The sequence below is a fragment of the Nothoprocta perdicaria genome, unplaced genomic scaffold (genome assembly GCF_003342845.1).
Source record: "Nothoprocta perdicaria isolate Ctin4 unplaced genomic scaffold, notPer1 scaffold_417, whole genome shotgun sequence".
Classification (NCBI taxonomy): Eukaryota; Metazoa; Chordata; class Aves; order Tinamiformes; family Tinamidae; genus Nothoprocta; species Nothoprocta perdicaria.
In genome coordinates, this window is record NW_020455663.1 from 143,736 (window position 1) to 168,613 (window position 24,878).

At 34.0% G+C, this 24,878-nt stretch overlaps 1 protein-coding gene across 2 annotated transcripts in view; it reads left to right on the forward strand.

Annotated features, from left to right (window-relative positions):
• The window catches only part of SNTG1 (syntrophin gamma 1), a 137,015-nt gene that overhangs the window by 60,032 nt on the left and 52,105 nt on the right, over nt 1-24,878 (forward strand). For both annotated transcript variants that reach the window (XM_026045924.1, XM_026045925.1), the window contains exon 11: nt 7,522-7,560. In XM_026045924.1, coding sequence (XP_025901709.1) covers nt 7,522-7,560 — 39 coding nt within the window. The remainder of the gene's footprint in view (nt 1-7,521; nt 7,561-24,878) is intronic.

The window sequence follows — 24,878 nt, forward strand, 5'->3', positions numbered from 1 at the left end:
GAAATTGTGGTTTGCTTTGGAGTACAAGAACTTTTGATACGGCAAAAATCTGTATTTTTATCTAAATAATCTTTTCTCACACATGTAATCTAATTCTTTTATTTGTCTTAGTCTTATTCTCCTGAGATGTGAAGATTTAGATTCATTGCAGATCTGGGATGTTGGTGTTTACTGGTAATGAATTAGAGATATAATAGCCTCTTTTACATTTTGCATATAAAATATATCCTAACTAAAATGTAGTAACTCAAGCACACTGACTTCGGCTAACTGATGCAATGAAATTTGAAAGTTTAGAATGCCATAGTAGAAATTGAATTGAGTTTCCTAGTGCCAAGCATTATGTTTCCACTATGAACTTGTTTCCCTGGCATATCTTCTGTTAGCAGTGAGAGTTTTGAAGATTTAGAGTTTCTTTTTTCAAATGGACTTAGAGCACCTGGACTTGAGCAAGGCTTTTGACATCATCCCTCACAGCATCCTCCTGGGCAAGCTCCAAAGGTGTGGGATAGATGAGTGGACATGGAGGTGGACTAGGAGTTGGCTCGATGGCAGGGCGCAGAGAGTGATAATCATTGGCACAGAGTCCACTTGGAGGCCTGTAGTTAGCGGTGTCCCCCAGGGGTCAGTCCTCGGTCCGGTCCTGTTCAACTTATTCATTAACGACCTGGATGGAGGAATGGAGTGCTCCCTCAGCAAGTTTGCTGATGATACCAAACTGGGAGTAGCTGATAGCCCTGAGGGCTGTGCTGCCATCCAGAGGGACCTGGACAGGCTGGACGACTGGACAGCGAGAAATCTCATGAAGTTCAACAAGGGAAGGTTCAACAGGTCCTGCACTTGGGGAGGAATAACCCTGGATACCAGTACAGATTAGGTGTTGACCTGCTGGAGGGCAGCCCCACAGAGAGGGACCTGGGTGTCATGGTGGATGACAAGGTGACCATGAGGCAGCAGTGTGCCCTGGTGGCCAAGAAGGCCAGTGGGATCCTAGGGTGCATTGTCCCCCTCTACACAGCCCTGGTGAGGCCACATCTGGAGTACTGCGTCCAGTTCTGGGCTCCCCAGGACAAGAGGGATGTGGAGCTGCTGGAGAGAGTCCAGGGCAGGGCTACGAGGATGATCAGGGGCCTGGAACATCTGCCCTATGAGCAAAGGCTGAGGGAGCTGGGCCTTTTCAGCCTGGAGAAGAGAAGGTTGAGGGGGGACCTGATCAGTGTCTATAAATATCTCAAGTGAGGAGGAGGGGGCCGGCCTCTTTTCAGTGGTGGACAGCAGTAGGGCTAGAGGAAACGGCCACAAGCTGAGGCACCAAAAGTTCCACAGGAACTTAAGGAAACATTTCTGGACAGTGAGGGTGACAGAGCCCTGGAACAGGCTGCCCAGAGAGGTTGTGGAGTCTCCTTCTTTGGAGATCTTTAAAACCCGCTTGGATGCATCCCTGTACCACATGTTCTAGGTGAGCCTGTATGTGCAGGGAAGTTGGACTAGCTGAGCTCTGAGGTTCCTTCCAACCTTAAGCATTCTATGATTCTATGAAATGCAAGCAAAACTTGTAAGCAAAATTTTATTGAGGAAGTAAACTAAGTAAAACATATTATGGGTATATAGCTAAGCATTATGGAGGAATCAACCACACTATATATCCGCAGGGAAAACCACACAGCCAAGAACAGACACTCCAGAAGGTTCCTGCAGAACATTGCAGAGAAATTGATGCAGATGGTTGATGGGCCAACAAGGGAAAGGGCGCTGCTAGGCCTATTACACAGATATGGTCTAGTGGGAAATGTGAGGGTTGGGGCAGTCTTGGCTGCAGTGATCACGAGATGTTGGAATTCAAAATCCTGTGTGGAGGAAGCAGAGTGAGAAGCAGAATTGCAACACTGAACTTCAGGAGAGCCAACTTTGACCTCTCCAGGGAACTCCTTGGAGCAGTCCCCTGGGAAGTCCTAGAAGGAAAGGGAATCCAGGAGAACTGGCTAATATTGAGGTACTTCCTTCAAGCTCAGGGTCGGTGCATTCCGACAAGAAAAAAGTCAAGTAACCGGTGTGGATGGTGGGCAAGGAGCTGCTAGGCAAACTTAATGAAAAAAAAAAAAAAAAAAAAAAAAAAAGAGCATACAGCATCAACCATGTGGGAAGAATGTAGGCGCATCACCAGAGAATGCAGATGCGAAATGAGGAAGGTCAAGGCCTGGGTGGAATTAGAGTTGGCGAAGGGACAGGGACAACAGGAAGGGCTTCTATAAATATGTCAGCAGCAAGAGGAAGATAAGGGAAAATTGCGCTGCTGAATAGGGAAGGGGCCTTGGTGATGGAGGATGCCAAGAAGACAGTAACTAAATGCCTACTTTGCCTCTGTCTTTATTGCTAAGGCCACTCCCGATGAACTGCAGGGCTCAGGTAAAAGAGAGATAAATGGGCGAGAGGAAGACCTTCCACTTGTCAAGGAGGATTAGGTTAGGGTTCACTTAGGCAAACTGGTCACCCACGAATCTATAGGTTCTGATGGGAGGCACCCAAGAGTGCTGAGGCAGCTGACGGAGGTTATTGCTCAGCTGCTGTCCATCATCTTCGAGAGGTCCTGGAGAGCAGGGGAGGTGCCGGAAGACTGGAAGAGAGCCAACATCACTCCCATCTGGGCAGAGGGCAGAGGGAGGAGCTGGGCAACTACAGGCCGGTCAGCCTCACCTCCATCCCTGGAAAGGTGATGGAGCAGCTCATCCTAGAGAGCATCTCTAGGCATGTCAAGGAGAAGCAGGAGTAGTCATCATTGATTCACCAAGGGGAAGTCATGTCTGACGAACCTTATAGCCTTCTATGATGGGATGATTGGCTGACTCGACGAGGGGAGAGCCATGGATGTTGTCTAGCTTGACTTCAGCAAGACTTTCAACACCGTCTCCCATGATATCCTCATATGGAAGCTCCGGGAGTGTGTTCTGGATGAATGCACAGTGAGGTGGATTGAGAACTGTCTGGATGGCAGAGCTCAGAGGGTGGTGATAAATGGGGCCGAGTCCAGTTGGAGGCCTGTGGCCAGTGGTGCCCCGCAGTGGTCAGTACTGGGCCTAGTGCTGTTCAACTTGTTCATCTGTGACCTGGACAAGAGCACGGAGTGCACCCTGAGCAAGTTTGTGGATGATACCAAGCTAGGTGGAGTGGCCAACACTTCGAAGGGCTGTGCTGCCATTCAGGGAGACCTGGAAAGGCTCCCCCTGAATGGCAGAGTAGAGTTGGGCAGAGAGGAACCTCTTAAGAACAGGTGCATTGTCCTGCACCTGGGGAGGAATAACCCGAGGCACCAGTACAGATTAGGGGTTGACCTGTTGCAGAACAGCTGCAGAGAGGGACCTGGGAGTCCTGGTTGACACTAAGTTAACCATGAGTCAGCAGTGTGCCCTCGTGGCCAAGAAGGCCAGTGGGATCCTGGCTGCATCAGGAGGATGTTGCCAACAGGTCAGGGGAGGGGATCCTGCCCCTCTACTCAGCTCTGGTGCGGCTGTACCTGGAGTATTGTGTGCAGTTCTGGGCTCCCCATTATAAGAGGGATATGGAGCTTCTCGAGAGAGACCAGCGGAGGGCAACAAAGATAATTAAGGGACTGGAACATCTCTCATATGAGGAGAGACTGAGTGAGTTGGGCCTGTTCAGCTTGGGGAAGAGAAGGCTGAGAGGGGATATGATTAACATGTATAAGTTCATGAAGGGGGAATGTAGGGAGGAATAGGCCAAGCTCTTCTCAGTGGTGACCAGTGACAGGACAAGGGACAATGGGTGTAAGTTGAAACACAGGAAGTTCCATCTCCATATGAAGAAGAACTTCTTTCCTGTGAGGGTGACAGAGCCCTGGAACAGGCTGGCCCAGGGGGGTTGTGGAGTCTCCTTCTCTGGAGACCTTCCAAATCCACCTGGATGCCACCCTGTGACGCATGCTCTAGGCATCCCTGCTTGAGCAGGAAGATTGGATTAGATGATCTTTAGAGGTCCCTTCCAACCTTAGCCATTCTGTCATTCTGTGTGATTCTGTGAGGAATATGGTCTAATTTAAACAAAACCTTTTTTTTTTTTTTTTTTTTTTTCTACAAATTACTCCAGAGGTAATGATCTCACTACCTGTTTGCAGTTGCCTAGCATCCTAATATTTTGAGCTCTTTTGATGCTTTAGTGTATGAGATAATATTAAAAACTTATATTGATTAACTATGTTCATAAATTTACATTCTTGTCAAAATATATATTTTATTTAGCTTTTAATTAATCTAAGTGAGAAGAAATGAAATGCATAAAATAATCTTCAGAGCAACAGGCTACAAGCAAAAGGTAGAACACATCATAGGTGAAACTAAAGGGGAGTTGAACTGCCATCCAGTAAACCACATGGCACTCTGTCCTGGCAATTAACACCTGTTATACCATTGCTTGCTCCAAAGGGCCACTTGTAATACTTGACACCCCTCACTGTAGATTAAATGTCTTTCTTGAGCATCTCCTTAGAATTGTGGGCCTTTACTTTAGAACACAGTTCTTCAGGAAGTAGGATAAAAGCAAGTAGAGGAGTTTTCACATATATGATACCTTCTACTTATTTATTTATTTTCAATTAGAAAAATTTGAAATCAGTGTCCTTATCTCTAGGTCATACTTCCCTTAAGATTTCTTAGGACTGTATGTACTCACTTGAAAGACACATTTCCCTATCATCTCTTCAGGGTCCTGTGTTTACACTGGAATAACAAATTTCATTAAAATAAATATGTAGAAAAGGTCAGACAAACCTCTAATAAATAGTGGTTTTGGGATAATGCTTTAAAATCCTCCTATGAGAACCTGTAGTGATATTTGCTTAAAGAAAGTCTGAAATAGCAGCTCTCAGACGAGTGAACAATTCCACTCTTTTTCAGCCGAATGCAAAAGTTTAAAATGGTGTTTTGATGGGCTTAATCAGCTGCATTCTGGCAGAGGACGACAGAAGTAGGAAACAATTTCCATAACTTCATATAGAGGGTAGTTCCACTGGCCTCCTCATTCTGTGACATCAGGCAATAAAAGACAAAAAAATTGTGGTTGTTATGTAGACATGAAACTGGACCCATAGTTTACCCTGCCAAGGAGTGATGTACTCTGTGCTGTCATTTCTTTGTTTCTTCTACAGATAAGTCATAGTCGTCACTGTGAAAACTGTCCATATATGTGAATGTCAGGTGCACAAAATTAACTGAATTGTGGCCATAGTTCATTCTTTTCTTAGCATCACTTCATGTCATCTTCCTGGCTAGAGTTTTTTTTTGGCCATGGTGTCCTAATATATTTGCCTAGGTGGGAAAATTTTTGAAATACATTTTGTCATATAGTTTCGTACCCCTGTCACAAATTAATTATGCTTCAAACCAGTCTTCTAAGAGACTAAGTCTTCTAAGCCACTAAATCCCTTGCTCTCTTCTCCTCTTATCAACATCACTTGCCTATTAACTAGTCAGATGCAACATATTGCAGTCACCTTATTTTTGACCCTTTCTTTTTTCTCCTATGTTTATGTGATCTCAAAAGCCCACAGCTACATTCTCTACAGAATTCTTAGGTATTTTGTTCTAAAATATATTAATGGGAGCTGTATCAGAGTAAAATTTAACCCTTCAGCACCTACTTTTCTAAAGATAAAATAGAAGCAATTAGTTCTTGCTAGTATCAAATAAGCTTTCATAATGTCTCCTGTATCTTCCTAGCAGATTTTTTTTTTACTAGCTTCTCCTTTTGACATCTCTTGTGACTCTCCTGATTCTTTACTAGTTTTTATGGTAGGAACATCTTTCTAATGAGTTTCATAAGAGTGAACTTTCTTTATTAGTGCAATATCCGCCAAGGTGTTTGATTTAAAAAATACTATGTGCATATATGTTTGTTACTTTATACTTCAGTGTATCATACAGCTGTCTTCTGTTTCTTAATCATCTGGAGATCCCAAATTTTACTCATTTGGCATCTCTTACACAATGTTGTGTGCTATTCTTCTGTTTTATAAGTAATAACATTAGCATGAATGGAATGGTAATGGATTACCAAAGGAGGATTTCTCTTTTAGATAATATTCTGTCTCAAGTAATAGAAGATAATTTTTGCTATTTTAATTTTTTTAAAAAATTGACTTTATATTTTCATTCTTATGTGTCTGTATCTTCTGTGTATTAGATGTTACTTAGTCCATTTTGCAACGTTAGGAAGAACACTTTTTGTTAATGCTTTCCTGTAAGTGTTCACAGGACAATGGATCATTTAATTTTAAATGTTTGTGAGGTCTGGTCCATAATTATAGGGGTTTTGTTGTTGTTGTTGTTTTCTAAATATAATACCTAATATCAATGTAAGTAAATAAATATCTGGTCAACATTTAGTGGTTTTTGAATTAATAATAATTCATAAATATTAGTTATTATAGTTATATATTTTATCAATATAATAATATATTATCAAAAATTAGGAATATATTGTTAGTTATTTCACTTGCAAATTTCTACTGAAAGCAAAAAAAAAAAAGTATTTTAAGCAAGACTTAGAAATCATCATCATATTACCTGAAATATCATGTTACTTGAAATACAACCGTCATTTTTCTAATTCTTCAGAGTTGCAGTGGTTAAAACAGATATAGGAGAAAATAAATAGATAAAACAAATATAGGAGCTTAAATCCTACTTCCAGAAATGAACTGGGAATTTGTGAATGAAAAAAACAAAATTTATGCGATGCATTACATTTCCCAGACGTGTCTGAAAGTATACAAGGTTCTTAATGTACTTTTGAACTATTAAAATGTTAATCTTTCTAAATGGTGTAAACAGAAATGCATTTGCTGCAATATCATAGTTTTTCATATGTGACTCTATCTTGCCTTCAAGGACTTTTATTTTTTGAAAGTAAGATCTTTTTTTTTTTTTTTTTTTTTTTCTCCACAGTGTTGACTGTAGTATTTATCATGTATAAGAAAATAAATAATTGTGACAATGATTTTAAAAGTATGAACTAGTTCTGACTGGATTTTATTATACTAGAATATTTCATGTATTTCATTTTATTTTAGGAACAAATCCACAAAGCCCTGAAATCTTTATATATCGATCACAAAACTATATTTTTTACCTGTCTTCTGAGAAAATCCATAAGATATAGTTGGTGTCTGCTGAAATGCAAATTTATATTTTACAATTTTATCCACAGAGTATCCTGGGAATGCTAATGCTTCCTCTTTATTTTTATGAACTTTTAAATCAGAATACATGTAAAAGCCAACTTAAATTCATAGCTTGTCAGCATACTCTTGCCAGTGAGAACTGTCCTTTGATAGTGAAGCTGTGGAATGTCAGTGGAAACCTTACAGACATATCAGTATCCATACAAGCAAGGGATAAGGGTTTGCAATTCATATAAAGTCTGGCAATCACAGTGTCTTTAAAATCTAATACTTATTATTCTAGAAACTAAGTATATTTATTAATCTTTCTTTTTTATTCATTTTCATAGATTAAAAAAATCAACAGGAATTTCCCCGTAAACCAGCAGGTAAGAAAAATAAACTTTTGGGAGGTTTAATTTATAATTCTCATTTAATCTGTATTTGAATTGCCAGTGCATTCTTCTAGCTGAAGACTTCTTATTAGTTTTTTTTTTTACAGAGTTACACTACCTCCGAAGAAGCAATTCTTTCTCTATATGCATATGGGAACAAGTTTTTTTGGTTAAAATAAGCTCATGTTTAATTTTTTCAAATTAAACTAAATTATGTATTGCAATTTGTAATCTTGTGATTGCGTCTCACCTACTTTAATATAGAAGGAGGAATTAGATTGTTATACTTTAAAGATGTAACCATTATTCATGCTTGTTTTAGGGTTTTCTCTTTTAGGTAGCTATAAAATATCATTACATTGGAATTGAACAAAGTATCTCTGAAAAGTCAGAAAAGAATGCACAAATGTAAGGTTATTTTCCATCTTCTGATATGCAGTAGACAATAACATAATATATAGGCAAGGAATAAGGATTTTTATTTTACAAATAAATTTTATTTTTACTATTTTTTACAAATGTATTTTATCTATGAGGATTAACCCAAACTTTAAATATATTATCTGTTTATGATGAAAATGTTTCAATGACTTATTGTATATCATATGGAAAAGAATTGTCATCTTATTCAATATAAAAGTAGATAAAAGCAGAAATACAACAAATTCTGACAGAGCTCTTAGGGGCAAACATATAGACTCATAAACAACTATATTGTGCAAGAAGATAGAAGATGTACAAAAGTATGTAATAGGAGCTTTTATGTGTATATGCACTGCTATATACACATATTTATTTATATTTATATGTATATGTTTATGTATATATATTTGTCTTTTAATTAACTGTTAAAGGTCAAAGGAGGAAGGGAGTTGTCAAATTAGAGTGAAGACTCCAATCCTATTTGAATTCCTATGAGAGTATATTCTTGTTCAGAGCAGAAATTATCATGAAAGGCAGACCAATAGCATTACAACGAGGAAAGAGATGAACCTACCTGTGGAAGTTTCTATAGCACTTACATTGTTAGCTAAATATCTCAAAGGTTGTAATAAAATTGAAAAGACAAGAAGTGATTAGAAAAGTTTCTTGTTACACAAAACACAGCAGCTTTGGTTAAAGGTAATATTGTAAAATTACTTTTGTCTGAGATTTTATTAGAATATACTGGGAATTGACAGTTCATATATCAGAGCAGTGATAAGAAAGTGGTAATTATATAGAAATGATGAGACTACTGGCAGCTTTGAGAATGGTGTTAATATGTCTGATAATGGTGAAGAAAGTGGTGCAAAAAATGGTGTGAAAAGAGCATACAGGCTTTTAGGGAAGGCTGTGAGAGAAGAGGGGAATAAAATTTGTATGACCTAACAAGGGTGAAAGGAACACTTAGGGGCTAAGATGTGAAATTAAATATTGGCAACATTTTCAATTAAACTGTGTTTTCTCTATGTGAGGACTACATGTAATGCCATCTAATAGAATAGTAACAAATAGCTGAAAAAAATAATAATTTAATAGTGGAAACAAAATACACAATCAATAATAAACATAAAACTTGCCTTATCATAGGCAAAATTTCATAATTGCAGGGGAAAAAAGGATAAGATCTCTTAGTAACAAAGTTAGAATAGAATATTTCAAGGTTGCAACTTCTGTATTTGATATGCCATGATGGGACAGGAAACAGAAATGTTTCCTTTTCTTGGAGCTCCTCACTGCTTTTCACCTGAGCACAACAAATATCATCTCCTGAGGGAGTGATCGTTAGACAGATGAGTTTGAAAAGGTAAACCTGGCTTTCCTGCTAACCCTTTACAAACTCCTGGAGGTTATACTGTTCCTCAGTAAAGTGCATTGTTTTGCTGAGTACGAGACCACTTCCACTCTTGATCTTTACTCATTGAACACTAAGAGTTTGAAAATGGGCAGTTCTCAGTCCAAAGTATACTTGGTAATTTCTAGGGAAGTCTGCATTATGGAAGGCCACTCTTACAAAACCTGATTTTTCTGAGGATGAGAAATATACTACTGCCAACTACTTGAAGATTTTGCTATACATTATAACTCACATATTTATGATTTACATTATTTTTTAATATACTGACTGTCATGCCATGAAGAACTTTTTAGAACTATTTTAGCTATTCAATGAAACTCTAGGTTTAGATTTAAATGTTAGTCTTACCCATTTAGTCCCAACATTTAGAATATATTTGCTAAAATGCAGTTGGAAAAGTCTTAACTTTCTGATTATATTTTAAATTATTTTAGTTAGTTTGCCAGCAACAAAAAGCAAATTCAGTACAAAAAAAAATTGTATTTTTGGCAAAAAAGAGGCAATTGCCTTTCCATTTTATTGAATTATGGTTATATTAACATAGTTTTTCACAAATGTGAAATGTTTTTGGCTCTGTTCTGCAGAGCCAAAAAATCAAAATAAGCAAAGAATCTGAACAGATTGATTACAGTGTGTGATATAACAGGTACATAATAGAGGAAAATAACTAAGAATAAATAAAAATGAAACAACTATTCCTTAATTATTTCTCAGTTTTATTGTGTCATTGAGATATTATCGTATTTTTTTCCAAGGTCTGAGCATCCTACTAAGGGAATACCTTTGTGTTTTAAGCTGATCACTTTATCAGCTGCTGAAAATTCTGCAAGGTATACCAATATACTGTTTAACCTGTGATTCTTTCTTAAAATCCTGTTAGTAGAAGTTAATCTACTCTGGCTTTATGTTAAACAGAGAAAGCAAAAATAGAATAACATGCGATGAGGCATATAAACATGTCAGAAGCATATATCTTCATATAACCCTTAGTTTTGTATTTGCAGGGTTATTAGATGCTTTGGGCATCACTTTCAAGAAGAGAACATTTGCTCCCTTAAACCCAGTTGATAAAGTTTTTCTTTTGCAAGGGAAGACAAATATCCTAATACGAGTTGTCACTGTTGATACTGAATACAAGTTTTTTCCACAAGAAAAAAACATGTACATTAGCAAAAGAAGGATTTCTGTCCATTTCTCACATGTTAAATTTTTGCAAAATAGTTTTCTGTGTTTTTTTTCTAATGCATTCCTCCTAATGCAGTGACTCAAATTCACACTATTGTCACTGTTTTCTCAGTTCAAAAGATTGTTCCTGCTCATTCTTTCATTTCCTCCTGTATATGTAAGTGTTGGCCACTCACTCACCCTCATAGAAAGCTTATTATCTAAAAGAGATTGGAGCTTCATGGCCAAGCAAAGCATTTTAAGCTTTCCCCTCCTATACTGTGTCTTTCATTTCTATTTAGAATTCAATATTGAGAACTGGAATACCAATATTTTGTAGGTATATTTATGTTTCATTTGAAGTTCATAAATGCACATAAAATTTCTTTTGCCTTTGACATCATTTAATAAAAATAACTAATATAACTATATCAGGACAACTATGGAATATATACTGTGTAAAATCACTTAAAAATAATTTCAATAAATCTATGTTTAATAAAGACTAACTTATAAGTGCTGGATAAAGCTGAATATACACAAGTTCTACAATAGCTATATTGGATATCACTCAGGCCAATATCCTTTGCTGCTTCTGCTTTGCATCTTAATGCCAGTTTTAGAGGTGAATGCAATTGCTCAGATGGACTTACAGGACAACATGTTGGCGTAGTAAACATCTTTATGAAACACTCTACATATATTTACTATTGAGTTATAAGCATCCAAGATGACATAGCTATTGTTTTAATAGTTTTAAAGCAGAATGATTAAACAGGATGTTTAATGCTGTTAGGTAACTTGAACTGCTACTGAAAGGTAACATGAACTCAAAGGAAAACCTGTATCTGTTTTTGTTTTGCTCTTTTGATTCTGTGTGATTTTAAATTAATTATTTTCAGTTTGCTATTACTGTAGTTCTTTGCAGCTGCTGCTGTACAGCTCTTGACTGACAGTTTTTGAACTTTCAGGTCCTATGCCACATCTTTGCTGTCACCATCTGCTGGCACAGTTAGGATTTGATGTTTATTTTGCAAATCTCTAAAATGAAACTTCTATTGCTAAGTGTTTATAGAGACACAGAGGGGGAGCTGAGTTCTTGCTGTTAAATTAAGCAGAAATGCAAGATAAGTTGTAAGTTACACTGGGATAACTCCTTGACTTTTACTATCAGGCATCTTTGGTAATCGGCATGGATTATTACTTCATATTTTAAGTTACTGAAAGGTTTGCACTACTTATTAAAAGACTTTATTAAGCTTTCAGTAAAATAAAAGGCATAGATCTACATAAAATGCTTTCTACTTTATTAAAAGGAAATACTTTTAATTGAGGAGTTATTTGATGAATTAATTTGAACTTATTTTTAAATTAAATTGATTGATTTTAATAAACAAAATTTTAAAATTAGTAAATATTAATAAAACTTCCTGTGACCAATATGAGATTTTTCTTGCTTTGTAGTTCAGAGTACCTTTTGAAGTTCAAGAGCAAACCAAGCTTTAAAAGGGCTTTATACTCTACAGATTGTTATCATGCTTTTAGATAGCTAAAAGCTGTACATTGACATTTGAAAGGAAAATTAGTATGCTGAAGATAGATGGATGCCTGATGAGCTATAGAACTTTCATATTGTGAGTCACTTGATGAAGTTACTAGATGGCAATATCTACATCCCGGAGCTGCTTGCCCTATAGTTCATGATGGAAATAATTCAGAGAGCTGCTGAAAATTTAGATGATAGAAAAGACAATCAAGTTATTACTTAAATCTCAAACTACCATCCTCTAGCTGTGTACCAAATCATTTTTTGCATGTCCAACAAGCTTAATTTTGCCTCAAGTATGTATTTCATTCTTAATTGATCTTACTTTTTTTTGTCATTTAATATCTCATACTTTGTCTAATTTTATCTTCTTAGCTAATTTTTCTCTGCAGTACTAATGTTACCACTTAAAAGTTGTTGCAGTAGGAGTAAGTTTTATCTGACAGAATTTAATGGCCATGTCTATGTTAGATCTAGATTCCTATTTTCATCAATACAGGGAAGAAATCTTGTATGCTATTCTCAACTAAAGGCCTAAGTAGGGCATGGGTAGGAAACGAGCAAAGTCTAGATATCTTTTTTTTCTGTTGTAGACGTTCAAAATTGGGTCAAATAAATATATGTTTCACAGCTACACATTATGAAGTAGAATCCTAAATTATAAAAATAAACAGGTTTTGTTATCTATGGATTGTTATCTATTCCATATTATGCAATTCATATTCATGCCTTTCACTTTTTGTTAGTACCTCTCATATACTCTAGTCAGGTAGAGAATCAGACACTTTGTCATCCCATATGTATTCCATATCTTTCATTGTCATGTCATCACTTCAATAGGAGCTGTAATATACCTTGCTTTTAGCTTGATGGTTAGGTTAGGAGATAGAAGATGCAGGTTTGACACTAACTTCCTGAGTGCTGTAATTGATAGATGATTATAAAAAGGGCATATCCTTTAGCTGCTGCTTTTTGAAAGAACATGATCATACTGCCTACATGCATTGGTCATTCTACTGAATTCTTCCCCCCCGCCCATATATTTAGGCAGCTTATAGTTCTACCTAGAAGCATAATTCTATATGTTGGATAAAAGCAGTCGGTGAGAAAGTAAATTTGTTTAAATAGCAACTGAATGGATAATTTTTGTTGCATCACTTTATCTCTGAGTTCTATTTATGTAGATGAGATGTTTTCAAATAGTCCTTTAAGTGACTAAATATTTATTCTCAGCTGATACCACTGAAGAATTTGGATATACAATATAAATAGGACAGGGATACCTGAAACTCAAAATATTAACTGAAGAATTATTGTTTTGGAAGTACATTAATGCTTTGATCCTGGCAACATTAGTAGGATTTTTTAAACCATAAAATTGTCATTTATTGTTCTAATAAAATAGTTATTTGTGTCTTTGTCATGTATTTTATTGATGGATAGTGTATTTTTCTTTAACCAAAACAGAATGTCCATCAAAGCAGAATGAAATGCCAAATAGTCCATCAAACCAAAACCAAATATTCCATCAAAGCAGAATTTTCAGCAACCAAAACAATTTTCAGCATCATGGAACTTATTTGGAAATAGATACCTCAAATGCTGGGTATGTGCTGAACCTCTGTGGTCTCTTATAAAGTACTGGAAAGTAGTAACAAAAAGAAAACGAGAAAGTAAGATAGGGAAAGAAATTAAGTTGCAGTAACAACAAAAGATTGAGATCATCATTTCTTTACAATTATACTTAGAAATATTAAGACGTGGGGATGAAAGCTATTTTCTATCATCAACTATATCTTAAATCAAGACTGTGTAGCTTACCGAACGTGAATTTGTTCTTCCTCCCCACTTTGGAAGCTGAGAGCAGGAAAAAAATTGTAATCATTTATTGTGATGTCTTTTTTATTACTTCAGATGGGAATTCAAAATTTCCCAGGAAACATAACATTAATTTTACCAAATTAGAATGAAAGTGTTTAATAAGCCAACGCACACATCCTTTGGGGAATTATCATCTAAATAAATAAATTGAAATCAATGAAGCATATACTCTAACTGTAGATCTTCCATTGAAAGAGCACATGGGATGTCAAAAGCTTAAAAAAATGTTTTTAATTACAGTTTATGTGCGGAGAGAAGGGAGATATAAATGCAGAAGGGTTTCATTGCTTTCCATTCAATTATTTTTTTATCTACTTAGAACGTCTGCGCATCCTATCACATGTACTGTGAAAGTAAAAACAGTTAATCTCTTAAACTTCTAACAATGTAAATATAAAATGTTTATATTTATATTAATTATTTATATATTTATAATAAGTATATAATAATTATATATTTATATATTATATATCATAGACATATATGTTATATTTATAATATATATGTTATATTTATTATATATTAACAAAATATATTTAGTTTATAAACTTCTGCGTGCAGTGGAACTGCATTGGCCTTGGATGGTCATTGATGTTTCCCCTTTGGTTCAATAATATTCCATGGAACCAGTGATACAGCTACTACCTGAATTTCAGGAAACATAGTACAATGTAAAATAGTACAAAGAAATTTTAGGCAATAGGCAGCAAAGTCAGTTCAAAGGTTCTAATTTGCATTATTGATATATAGCCTTTCTAATGAATATATGAATGCTTTGCCTTCTCCATCTGTAATATGGAAACAATGATATTTAAAAAATTCATTTACAGACACAGTTTAAAAGTGCTACTGTTTTAAAGCCAGAAACAGGTATTTGTTATTTTAGCATAAAATTCTGTATGTAGGCAGGGTGCCTTTGATCTTCTGTTTATGCTTAAAACCCTTATTGCTTTTTTTTCTAATAGCCTTTTTTTGAATATTTATAAATACAAAATATGCATAAAATAGTTGATGCTATTCTATTTTATCATCATGTTAGAATATTGATAATCTTTTAAGGAGGATTGCATACATTCTGTTCAGTCATATGCATGACTTTCAAAGATATAACACAAAAAATATTATTTTTTGTCTAATATAGTTAGATTCTGATTTACCGATCATTTCATGAAAAACTGTACTTCATGTTGAGGCAGTTACATGCTTTTTGTGATGTTTCCCTTAAAAAAATAAAGGCAGAGTAAGAAAGCTCTGATGTTGTTGCCAAAAAATATAAAATACATGGAAAAGAATACTGAGAGATGCCAGAGACTAGTTGACTGCTGACAGACTTCATCCCACCTTTGAAAAATGGTTAAGCACAACATGAATTCAACAAAAGTTGTGAACTTTTCTGCTAACTCCCAGAGATCATAGGCTTATGGCCAATTAGGGATCCTTCAGAATTGCCTAGATACTATTTTATCACCAGGTAAATTAAAACAAGCTTTATTCTAACAAAACAAATAATTGGAATCACAATAAAGATTGAGTTAAGAAGACACAAAAAAAAAAAAAAAAAAAAAAGAAGTGATATTATCTGGAATATACTGACTTTCATGTTATTAATCTAGTTATCTGCTGAGTTTTTTCTCAGCTTCTGGAGTGGAGATTTTCACAGTAGCTTTTCTCTGCATTGCTGCCTGTCAGAGTGGAACTGCATTCTGGGATTCTCTTTCTCCAACCAGTCATACTAGCATACCACTGTTTTKAAATTAATCTTTAAAGCAGTTTCCGAGTAGCCCTACGTCTCTTTATTTCTCTATAATTAGTTTAGTAAGATTTTGATCTACTTTAAGTACTTGCGAGAGTGAAAGTTATACATGATTAGTCTTTTCCATGCCAGATTTTCTACTCTGTTTAGGAAGTCAATTAAATTGTAAGTACTTCCTACTCAGCTTTCCCATATGTCATGATTTTCATTATGAAACTTTTCTGATGTTCATAGTAGCTCACAAATTAGAGGAATGAGACTACCAAAAAGACTATACTGTTGGTTTCTGCAGAGACTGCACATATCAGACTATAGATGCGTGTGAGCAGATGGTATTTATCACTTATATTCTGTTCTTAACTGACTTCTCACCTTGTCTTCCCCTTCCTTCTCAATCTCCATAGACTACCAGAGTCTTCTCACAAGTTATAGTAATTTTTATCCCAATTAATGATTATAAAGGATAGTAGGATTCATCCTTTCATGTCTCAGTATCTACTTATGAGTAGTAAAGGAATCCTACTGTCCCCAGACTTGAGTCTGACTCAAGACTGTCCTCAGACCTGAAAGAAATCCATAGTTAAGATTCCTTTACAGAGAATATTTTTAGTATGAAATTATGTAGTGAGAAGTTTGATGTGCCATTGCATTAAACATTAGGGGAGATTTAAAATGGTCAGGATTAGAAAATCATGAACTACTACAAATGGATTATGAATATGCAATATGATGTGGTACTCAATGTATAGTTTGGCACTGTAATAAGAATAAAATAATGCTAAGGTTAGTTTACAAGGAATAGTATGACATGCATATTTTAAAATATGTTTTGAGGCAGATATAACTGCTGTAATCAAAATTCATAGAATCAGAAAACAATTTAGATTTGGACAAAATAATGTTGATCTTTGCTGTGGTTAAAAACTCTGGCTAACATAGATCCATCGGGTTATCTAGGACTCTGTCCAGTCAATTTTTAAGTATCTTTGAGAATGGAGATTTCATAACATCTCTAGCTACTAACCTGACTACTAAGAGCATTAAAAATGTGTTTCTATGCAATTTTTTTGACATAATGTCACAAGATAGATCTACTGAATAACTGTATTTCTAAAGAAAACTGATTTCTGGAGACCTTGAATGTTGTATATTGTAGGATTCATTTTCAGAATATTATTTCCTTTTTATTAAAAAAAAAATCATTTATTTTTCAGACTATTGTCATTGTAATTTCCAAAAAAGAAGGTACCTCTAAGGCAAAAGCAGTTACCAGTAATATTAGCTCTAGCGCTAGTGAAAAGTGAATATTTTGGGGAATAAAGTTTTTGAAATACTGCAAGTTTTATCCATGCAAGTGTAAGTTTTTGGAAATACTCTTCAACGCCATAAGACTGAAAAACCTGTGGCTTGCAAAATACTCTGGTACATATGGCTGAAGAATATGATAAAAGCATAAATATAACCAGTTTGATTTACTGAATTGTTGTTTTTCCTATGGGTATTCATCTCATTGGTTGATGTGCAGAATTGTTTGAAAGAGAAGTAAAGTTCAGACTAGATATTTCTGATTCCATTTTGAGTGTTATTGTTTAAAATATTTTATCAGTTGTTTAAAATATTTTATCATTGTGTTGAATTTTTACTTTAAATCAGTTTTACATTGTCAAAAACAAAATATTTTGCTCAGGATAACAACTAACGAAATAAAAATGTCAATCAATTTTATTAATGATTTGTCCTGAATAAAAAAAAAATTATCAGGATGCTTGTGAAACTGTTGCTTTTCAAAATTTTGGCTTCCTCTCTGCCCTAGTATGTTCATTTATTTATAGATCTCTTTGAAATACACTTTGACTTCAGGGAATATTAAAGAGTAAGAGTTATAGAGGATAAGATGTTTCTGTCAAGAAGGCTACTACATTGCAGTTGCCCATTATTGTAGAATTCACAGACTAGTTTATGATTTTTTCTTACACTGTTGCATGAATCAAATTTAAAAATGTATATTCACTGCCCCGCTCATTTTTTAGATCAAGAGAATAGGTATTTTGTGTAGAAATTGTTTAACTTATGTTATTGTTTAATGATCTGAAAACCAATCAATTCATCAGACAAAAAATTCTTTGATATAATTAATGAGTGATGTAATTGCTTTAGTGAGTAATTCATTATTGCATTGATCATTACATTTTTATAATGTCTGTTTATTTTTTGCCATATTATTAACTGATACAAGTAGTCTTGACTCATGCAAGATACTGTGCAGGACTGTACTGAAAGCTTTTTAATCTGTAGGTTTTTGCATTCTATGTAAAATTTTTCTTGTTTTAAGGTGTTACTGAGTAATCCATCAATAGACGCAACTTCTGAATTATATCTCTTTTTATTGGTAACCTTCGCAGTTCTGTGCTAATTCACATTTAATGGTGCTATTGATGTCCATAAAGTTTAATATAAAAAAAAAAAACCCTTTTTGTTTTGTTAAAAAATAAAATTATATCCTCATTTATACTTGTAAATAACTTCTGAGTAAATCACACCCAGCAGATTGATATATCATTTATCATCATATTTCTAATGACAGTTAATGCTTGAAAGTTTATATATACAAGCTTATTTTATGAATTCAAATTCTCTCCAATAAGAGTTATTTTGTTATATAAATCTTTTGAGAATGTGAAGCTTGAGTTTCAAATGGTGCTTTAGTTTTGTCTAATAACAAAATTCTCCCCCTGATGCTCTGTGAAATTATTTCTTTCCATTATAAATTTCCCATTTTTATTTTTTAATAATAATAAAAAAAACAACCAAGAACTGAAGTTTTATAGACTTTCTTTCTCCCAGCTGCATAATGCAAAATCATGCTGCTGGTTGCCTCAGGAAGGAAAAAAAATACTACTCTTACATCTTTAGTCACACTCTTCTTTTAAAATGATTCATTAACTGACTATGGACTAGGAAAGCTGAAAATCACTGTATTTATACAGAAAAATGATACTTTGGTTTCTAATGTATTTTTTTCCATTAGAATTCTATTCCAATTTCCATTACTCCAGAATTTAAAGTAAAATATTTACTGTTATATTTTCTGTTCTGTGTTTGCTTCTTCTCTGTGACTTACATGTTGAGAAAACCATTTCTCCTAGTAGTTTCATGTTGCGAATACTCAATAGCCAGTAAGCATGATAGCACACTGATACATGAATGAGTATTTTCTGCGAATTCTCAGATATCACACCAGTAGCAGCTACTTCTCTCTGCTGCTTATACACGCATTAAACTATATATCCAGAAAGAGGATATAACTTTGAGAATTGCAAATGTTCTAAGAATATTTTTCTTCACATTTTGATAGTTTTTCATATCAATACATAGGCTTATTTTGTTCATTTATCTCTTACAATGCTTACTGAAGGCTTTAATATTTTCCCTTTTCATTTTTGAAGACATTGAGATGGGAAAAAAAATAATAAAATCCCTGTAAAATATCTCTTTTATATAAATCAGTAAATGCAGTCAAAATTAGATAGACAATAACCCTTAAACCTTTCACTTAGAACAGCTTTTCAGAGTATAAATAATTCTAAAATTATATTTTTCATTTCAGTTGTTTTATACACTCAAAATTTATTAATACATGGATTACATTTGAAGTTATATTGCCAGTTGTGTGTTCTGTTGTTTGTGAGTTTATTTTATTACTCATTATTTTTATTTTCTTGAGAAAAACTTCACGATAAAATTTCATCCTTAGATGACTTTATCCTCTTTCAATTACAAACATTGATTTACTTTTCCAAAAAAAAAGATTTTTTTCTCAAGAGCAATGTAATTCTGTTCTAAGTTTCAACAATTATTTTTGGAGATTTTATTCTATATCTATTATTCTAAGAGTGTGTAAGTATAGCTACTTACTGTATTCTCAGAGCCCTGAGAAAGCCTGAAGAACAGTTTAAGCTTACAGAAGTCTTTTTTTGAAGATCAGATACGTTATAAAATAATGGTTTCTCACTGAAAACAGCAAAAGATATTTTTCAAACATTAATAGCTCTTCTAATCAGCTTTTAAATGTCATCATTTAAATTATAAAGAACTGGAAGTTGCAATTAGATTCCCTACTCTTCATTTAGTAACTGTGAACAGCATTATTCCATACAATTTTGTTTCTGGTTTAATCAGAGAATGAAGCATTTCGATATTATATTCTGAATAGTTTTATATACTTCCAGATATCTATACTGCTAATTCCATGAATGCTTTGAAGTTCAAACTCTCAGTTTAAAAATATTTATGTCAGGTCTTGTGAAGACACTGTTACCAATAATAGAACTTCTGTCATGTATATTTATTTTGTAATGTAAGAAGTAACACCAGAGACATAGAGAACAGCTTTATATACTTTCAGTGTTCCCATTTTTTCTAGCTATATGAGCACTTTGAATGTCAACAGCCAGTTGTGAAGACATTTAATCTTAAACAACATTCAAAACAAAATATAACTTCCGGTAATACAGTCGGATGGGCAATTGCCACAGATGGGCAATACCCACATCATCTGCATTTTTGTGTAACACAGACGTTTGGTTACCCTTCACAATTTGGAAGGATATATATATATTACATATATATATATAGCATATTTCAGCATGTTAGCAAAGGACCCACATGGGTAGCATGATCTAGACAGCTAGATAATTTAAGGCACACCAGTCCTATCCAAGTTCCATTCACCAGACCTTATCAGACAAAGAGCAGAAAAATGATATTAAAACAGAATCTGAATCCAGGCATTGAAATCTAACCATACCTGGGGAGAATGAGGAATGATGATAACTGCTTTCATAAGCAATGTATTTGCACTTATATCTGAGAAACATGAATGCATCACTGTTTTTCACTCAGAGGAGGCTTCAGAAGTCTGACTGATGCTGTCTTATCACTTGTAATATTCTGATTTCTTCATTCAGCATGTTTCATTAGTCTCACCTGGAATGGCAAAGATGAATGTAACAAATTTGCAGTAGAAAGAAGAAGCCATAGCCTTTTGCTAGTTTACCTGAAATATATGTTTTTGTTTGTTTTATCCATATGTGTAGACATTTTAGAGCCTCAAAACTATATTGCATTTACAGGGCATGCATTTAGGAAGAAAAAAAGACATTAATCAAAGCATAAGTCCTAATTAAAGTGAAGTTGATAGGCTTTAAAATGGATGATATTTATTTTCTTGCTACTTGAGTGTTGAGCTTTCTGTATTGCTTTATCTTTCTAAATCTATGAAAGAACAGAAATCCTGTCCTTTACTAAGATCTACCGCACTACTTGTTCATTAGGTCAGAAGATGCAAATCTTCTGAAAGATGGACACTTTTTAACAAATGGGCAGGGAGACATTCAATTAAGAGAATATATTAAAGATGCATATGAAGGTTATTTTTTTTTCTCCAGTGAAAGACATATTTCTTATTAGTTGTAGTTGTGAACAAGAGTGATGATGACAATGTGATATATAATAAGTTTCTAGTCCAGAGGTATTTGACCTGCTCCTTATCAAGGAGTTTGCAGAGAACTGCTCTGTTGGGAACATCAGAGAATGTCTGAAATGTCTCAGGTCAGCTGTAAATTTCTTTGATGGCAGCAAGATCATGTCTTCTCAATGATATCCTGGCAGCAAAATGAACCTGCTCATGAGTGTGCTGCACTGCTCTGAAAGTGATTTATGTAGCAGATAAACAAGAGAAATATCTACCAGAAGAAAGGAAGTTTAATGAAATGAAGAAGGCGTACTGCTTTACACAGTCACAAATGTATTGTTTCATCATCTGAATAAGCTACCTATTAATAAAGAATATGAGCTCAATATTCAGCAGTTTTTTCATGAGCTAGCTAGTTACTTTAGATGATGGGGTATTTAAAAAATACCTGGGACTAGCATGAAATATTTTTGTAAAGCTCTTTTCTAATAAATTTGCAAAAAATAAATTAGTGAATATTAGTGTCTAATCCTGCAGTTTGCATCTAAATCTGTCTCTGTAAAAACAGCTGCAAACAGTCTTTCCTGGAAGAAAAAAATCTTTAGTGGAGAAAAAAGTGCATACTTTCTAAATTCCCTACTAAGTCAAGCAAATTTAAATAATAATGAGTTTTAAGTATATGTATTTGTTCTTTGGCCTGAATAATTTGAGGGAGACAAAAAAAAAAAAATCTTTTAATCTTGGTATTAGTACGCAATTGCCTAATTAATAACAGGTATTTGAAATAAGAAAACTTATTTAAAAATAAGAAAAATAAGAAAGTTTGAAATAAACTTTAGCTATTAACATCTAGCAAACTATAAAGAGTTTTGAGATAAAATGTTGCTGTGGATTAATAATCTATGACAAATAGAAGATTGTGAGGAAGCTAGAAAAGTAAATTATGTATCTTCACTTATACAGAAAGTTATCATGCAGCACCTCAAAATCATCACTTTTCGAAGCTGCAAAGTGAGGGAGAAGAAGGCTTGAGGAGAACAGTGTAGTTTGAGAGTCTAGAGAGATCAGATGGATCTCAATGGACAGTTAGGAATTGGATGGTGCTGAATATAAGCTTAAATACAGATGTTTCAAATAACACGTCGATATTGTTTGGAGTTCTGCAGAGATCCTTTTAGGTAGTTATTGCATAAGTAGCCTTCCTTGGAAATAACAAGCTCCAAGCAGTTTTGCTACGCTTAACAACTTTCCTCTCCGTTATTGTGATATTATATGCAAAAATACACTATGCTTTCAGTGTTTTATTTCAGTTTTCAGATCCCAGACTATTAAGGGATTTTTTCTTTTTGTATTACTGAGAAGGATTTTCTGCTTTCCCAGACAGCTTAGTTTAAAACCCCTGTGTATTAGTTGTATTAAGACTTGAAACCCATACCCAAACTTAATCTGGTATCATGATGGAGATGTGAGTTCTTACCAGTAAGGAAATTAAACTGTGCTACAATATTTTCTAATCTTATTGTCTCCCATAAACTATGAGAATAAGCAAACTCCTTAGAGAATGAAAAACTACTATAAGTAGATGGTTCAAGGGTACGGAAGTGATCTTTATCCATGATGATTCTAAAACATATAAGATAGAAAAGGTAAGATACAACAGAGGAGCCTTGTTTTGAAAATAATTCCTTTGCATCATTTTACATTTGCATTTTTTTAGCATTTCTTTTTTATTATATGGCCAAGTCATTAGATATTTGTTAGGCCACAGAACCATGAATAATACCTATGGAGAAAAGAATTTTGAAATATAGAGCACATTTCATTCAAGTAAGATTTCATTTTAAGTAAGATATAATATTTCCTGGCAAATTTTAAATAGCCTTATGTAAGATTAAAAAATTAGTTAATTTATTACATTTATTTATCATTTTACTTGATTATAACATAGTCATATACACTCAGAAGTAGTAGTAGTATACACACATGCACACATATTCACTGACGTGTTACTCTAAAACATATGCCCAGAGACTTCTGTAGGAGCCCAAATGACTGTCTGCACTGAGTAATTTTCTCTAATGCTTAATATGCTAAATCATTATTAGTTTATAGCCTGACAGGTAGAACTTGGTAGGAAAATCAACCAGAAAGTATTCGTATCAAGTAATTTCTACTTAGAGCAGGTCTAAACTGTAGGGCTACCAATTGTTTCTGAAATAGAGGTATTTCAAGTATTTTATAAGCATAGGCATAAATATTCTGTGCTAAAGGAAAAAATTATTGTTATTAATAATAATTAAATATCATTAACTATGAAATTATAGTATTATTTTGATATACCTCACAAAAAATAAAATAAGGTAGATGTGCATTTATTTGTATTAGTTTATTTACTTGGGATTAGGATTAGTACCTAGAAAATCTGCCAAATTTCTAAGTGTGTCAGTATCAGTAGATAAGGAATAAGTCTTTATCAAAGATGAAACAGCAGGTGAAGATTCAGATTTGGTAGAAGGGAGCAACTTCTAAAAAGTAAAATTAAATGAGTCTTGTTTATAAAGACAAACCAGTGTGAAACATGGTTGAAAAATATTCTACGTATATGTGCTCATAGCACTGGGAAGGAAGATTTCTTTGCACATTTTGTGGTGAGATTTTTAATGCCTGGTTTTAATGGGCTTTATTTTCTTTAGCAGGAAAGTTGCAAAAAGATTTTAAATATTTTAAAAAATAATAAAAAAAAACCACATTATTCTGGAAAGATTAGCAGAATCTTCAGAACAGCTAAAAATTCTGCTGAGGATATTTTAACTATATTTATAACTGAACAAAGTATTTCTATCATCCATTCAAACTTGTCTTGAATGAATTACTCTGTTGACTTTAAAAACAATTTCTAACCCAGAATAAAATTGCTAGTTTTTTTTTTTTATATATATATTCAGAACTGCTTTTTGCTAATGATCACACTAGAATCATATTTTTAGTCCCATTTTAGTGAATTCTCACTTTTTTGTTGACAATTAGCTATAATGAATTTTGGGACAGTTAGACAAGTTAAAGGATATTAAAGGCAGGATTGAGGGATTTATCTCAGTTTCTTATCCCTTGTCATATTCTTTCAAGTGTGGCCTGGCATATTCATTGGTTTTCTGACTCTGTGTTTATCCTATTGCCCTACAGCACATTTTCACAGAATATGAGCATGAATGTGCAAGTTTCAAGATAAAAAGCTGTCAGTGAATCTGTTCTGATCTTTGAATGGCGTCTCCCTTTCAAAGTCACATATATTTTACCATTCATATGGGGAAAATATCCCTGTACTTTTATCTCCTACTTGCTCATAAAATAAAATAAAACTCATATTAAAATGTAAAGAATTGTCTCCAAAAATAGAGGGGATTATTTTTTAATATGCTTCAAAGTATTTTAGCAGTATGCTGGACTGATATGAAATATGATGCTTTTTGGATTATTATCTTACTTGGACTAGGGTGCCTGTGTGCTATAAATACATATAAAATTAGGAGTACATGGACTTCTGGCTGGAGAGAGTGCTGAGTTTCGTTTATCATTTAGATAAATTATTTTTTCATCTGTAGATGATTTAACTGTTAGACCATAATAAGTTATTGAATCATTGTTACTGAACACA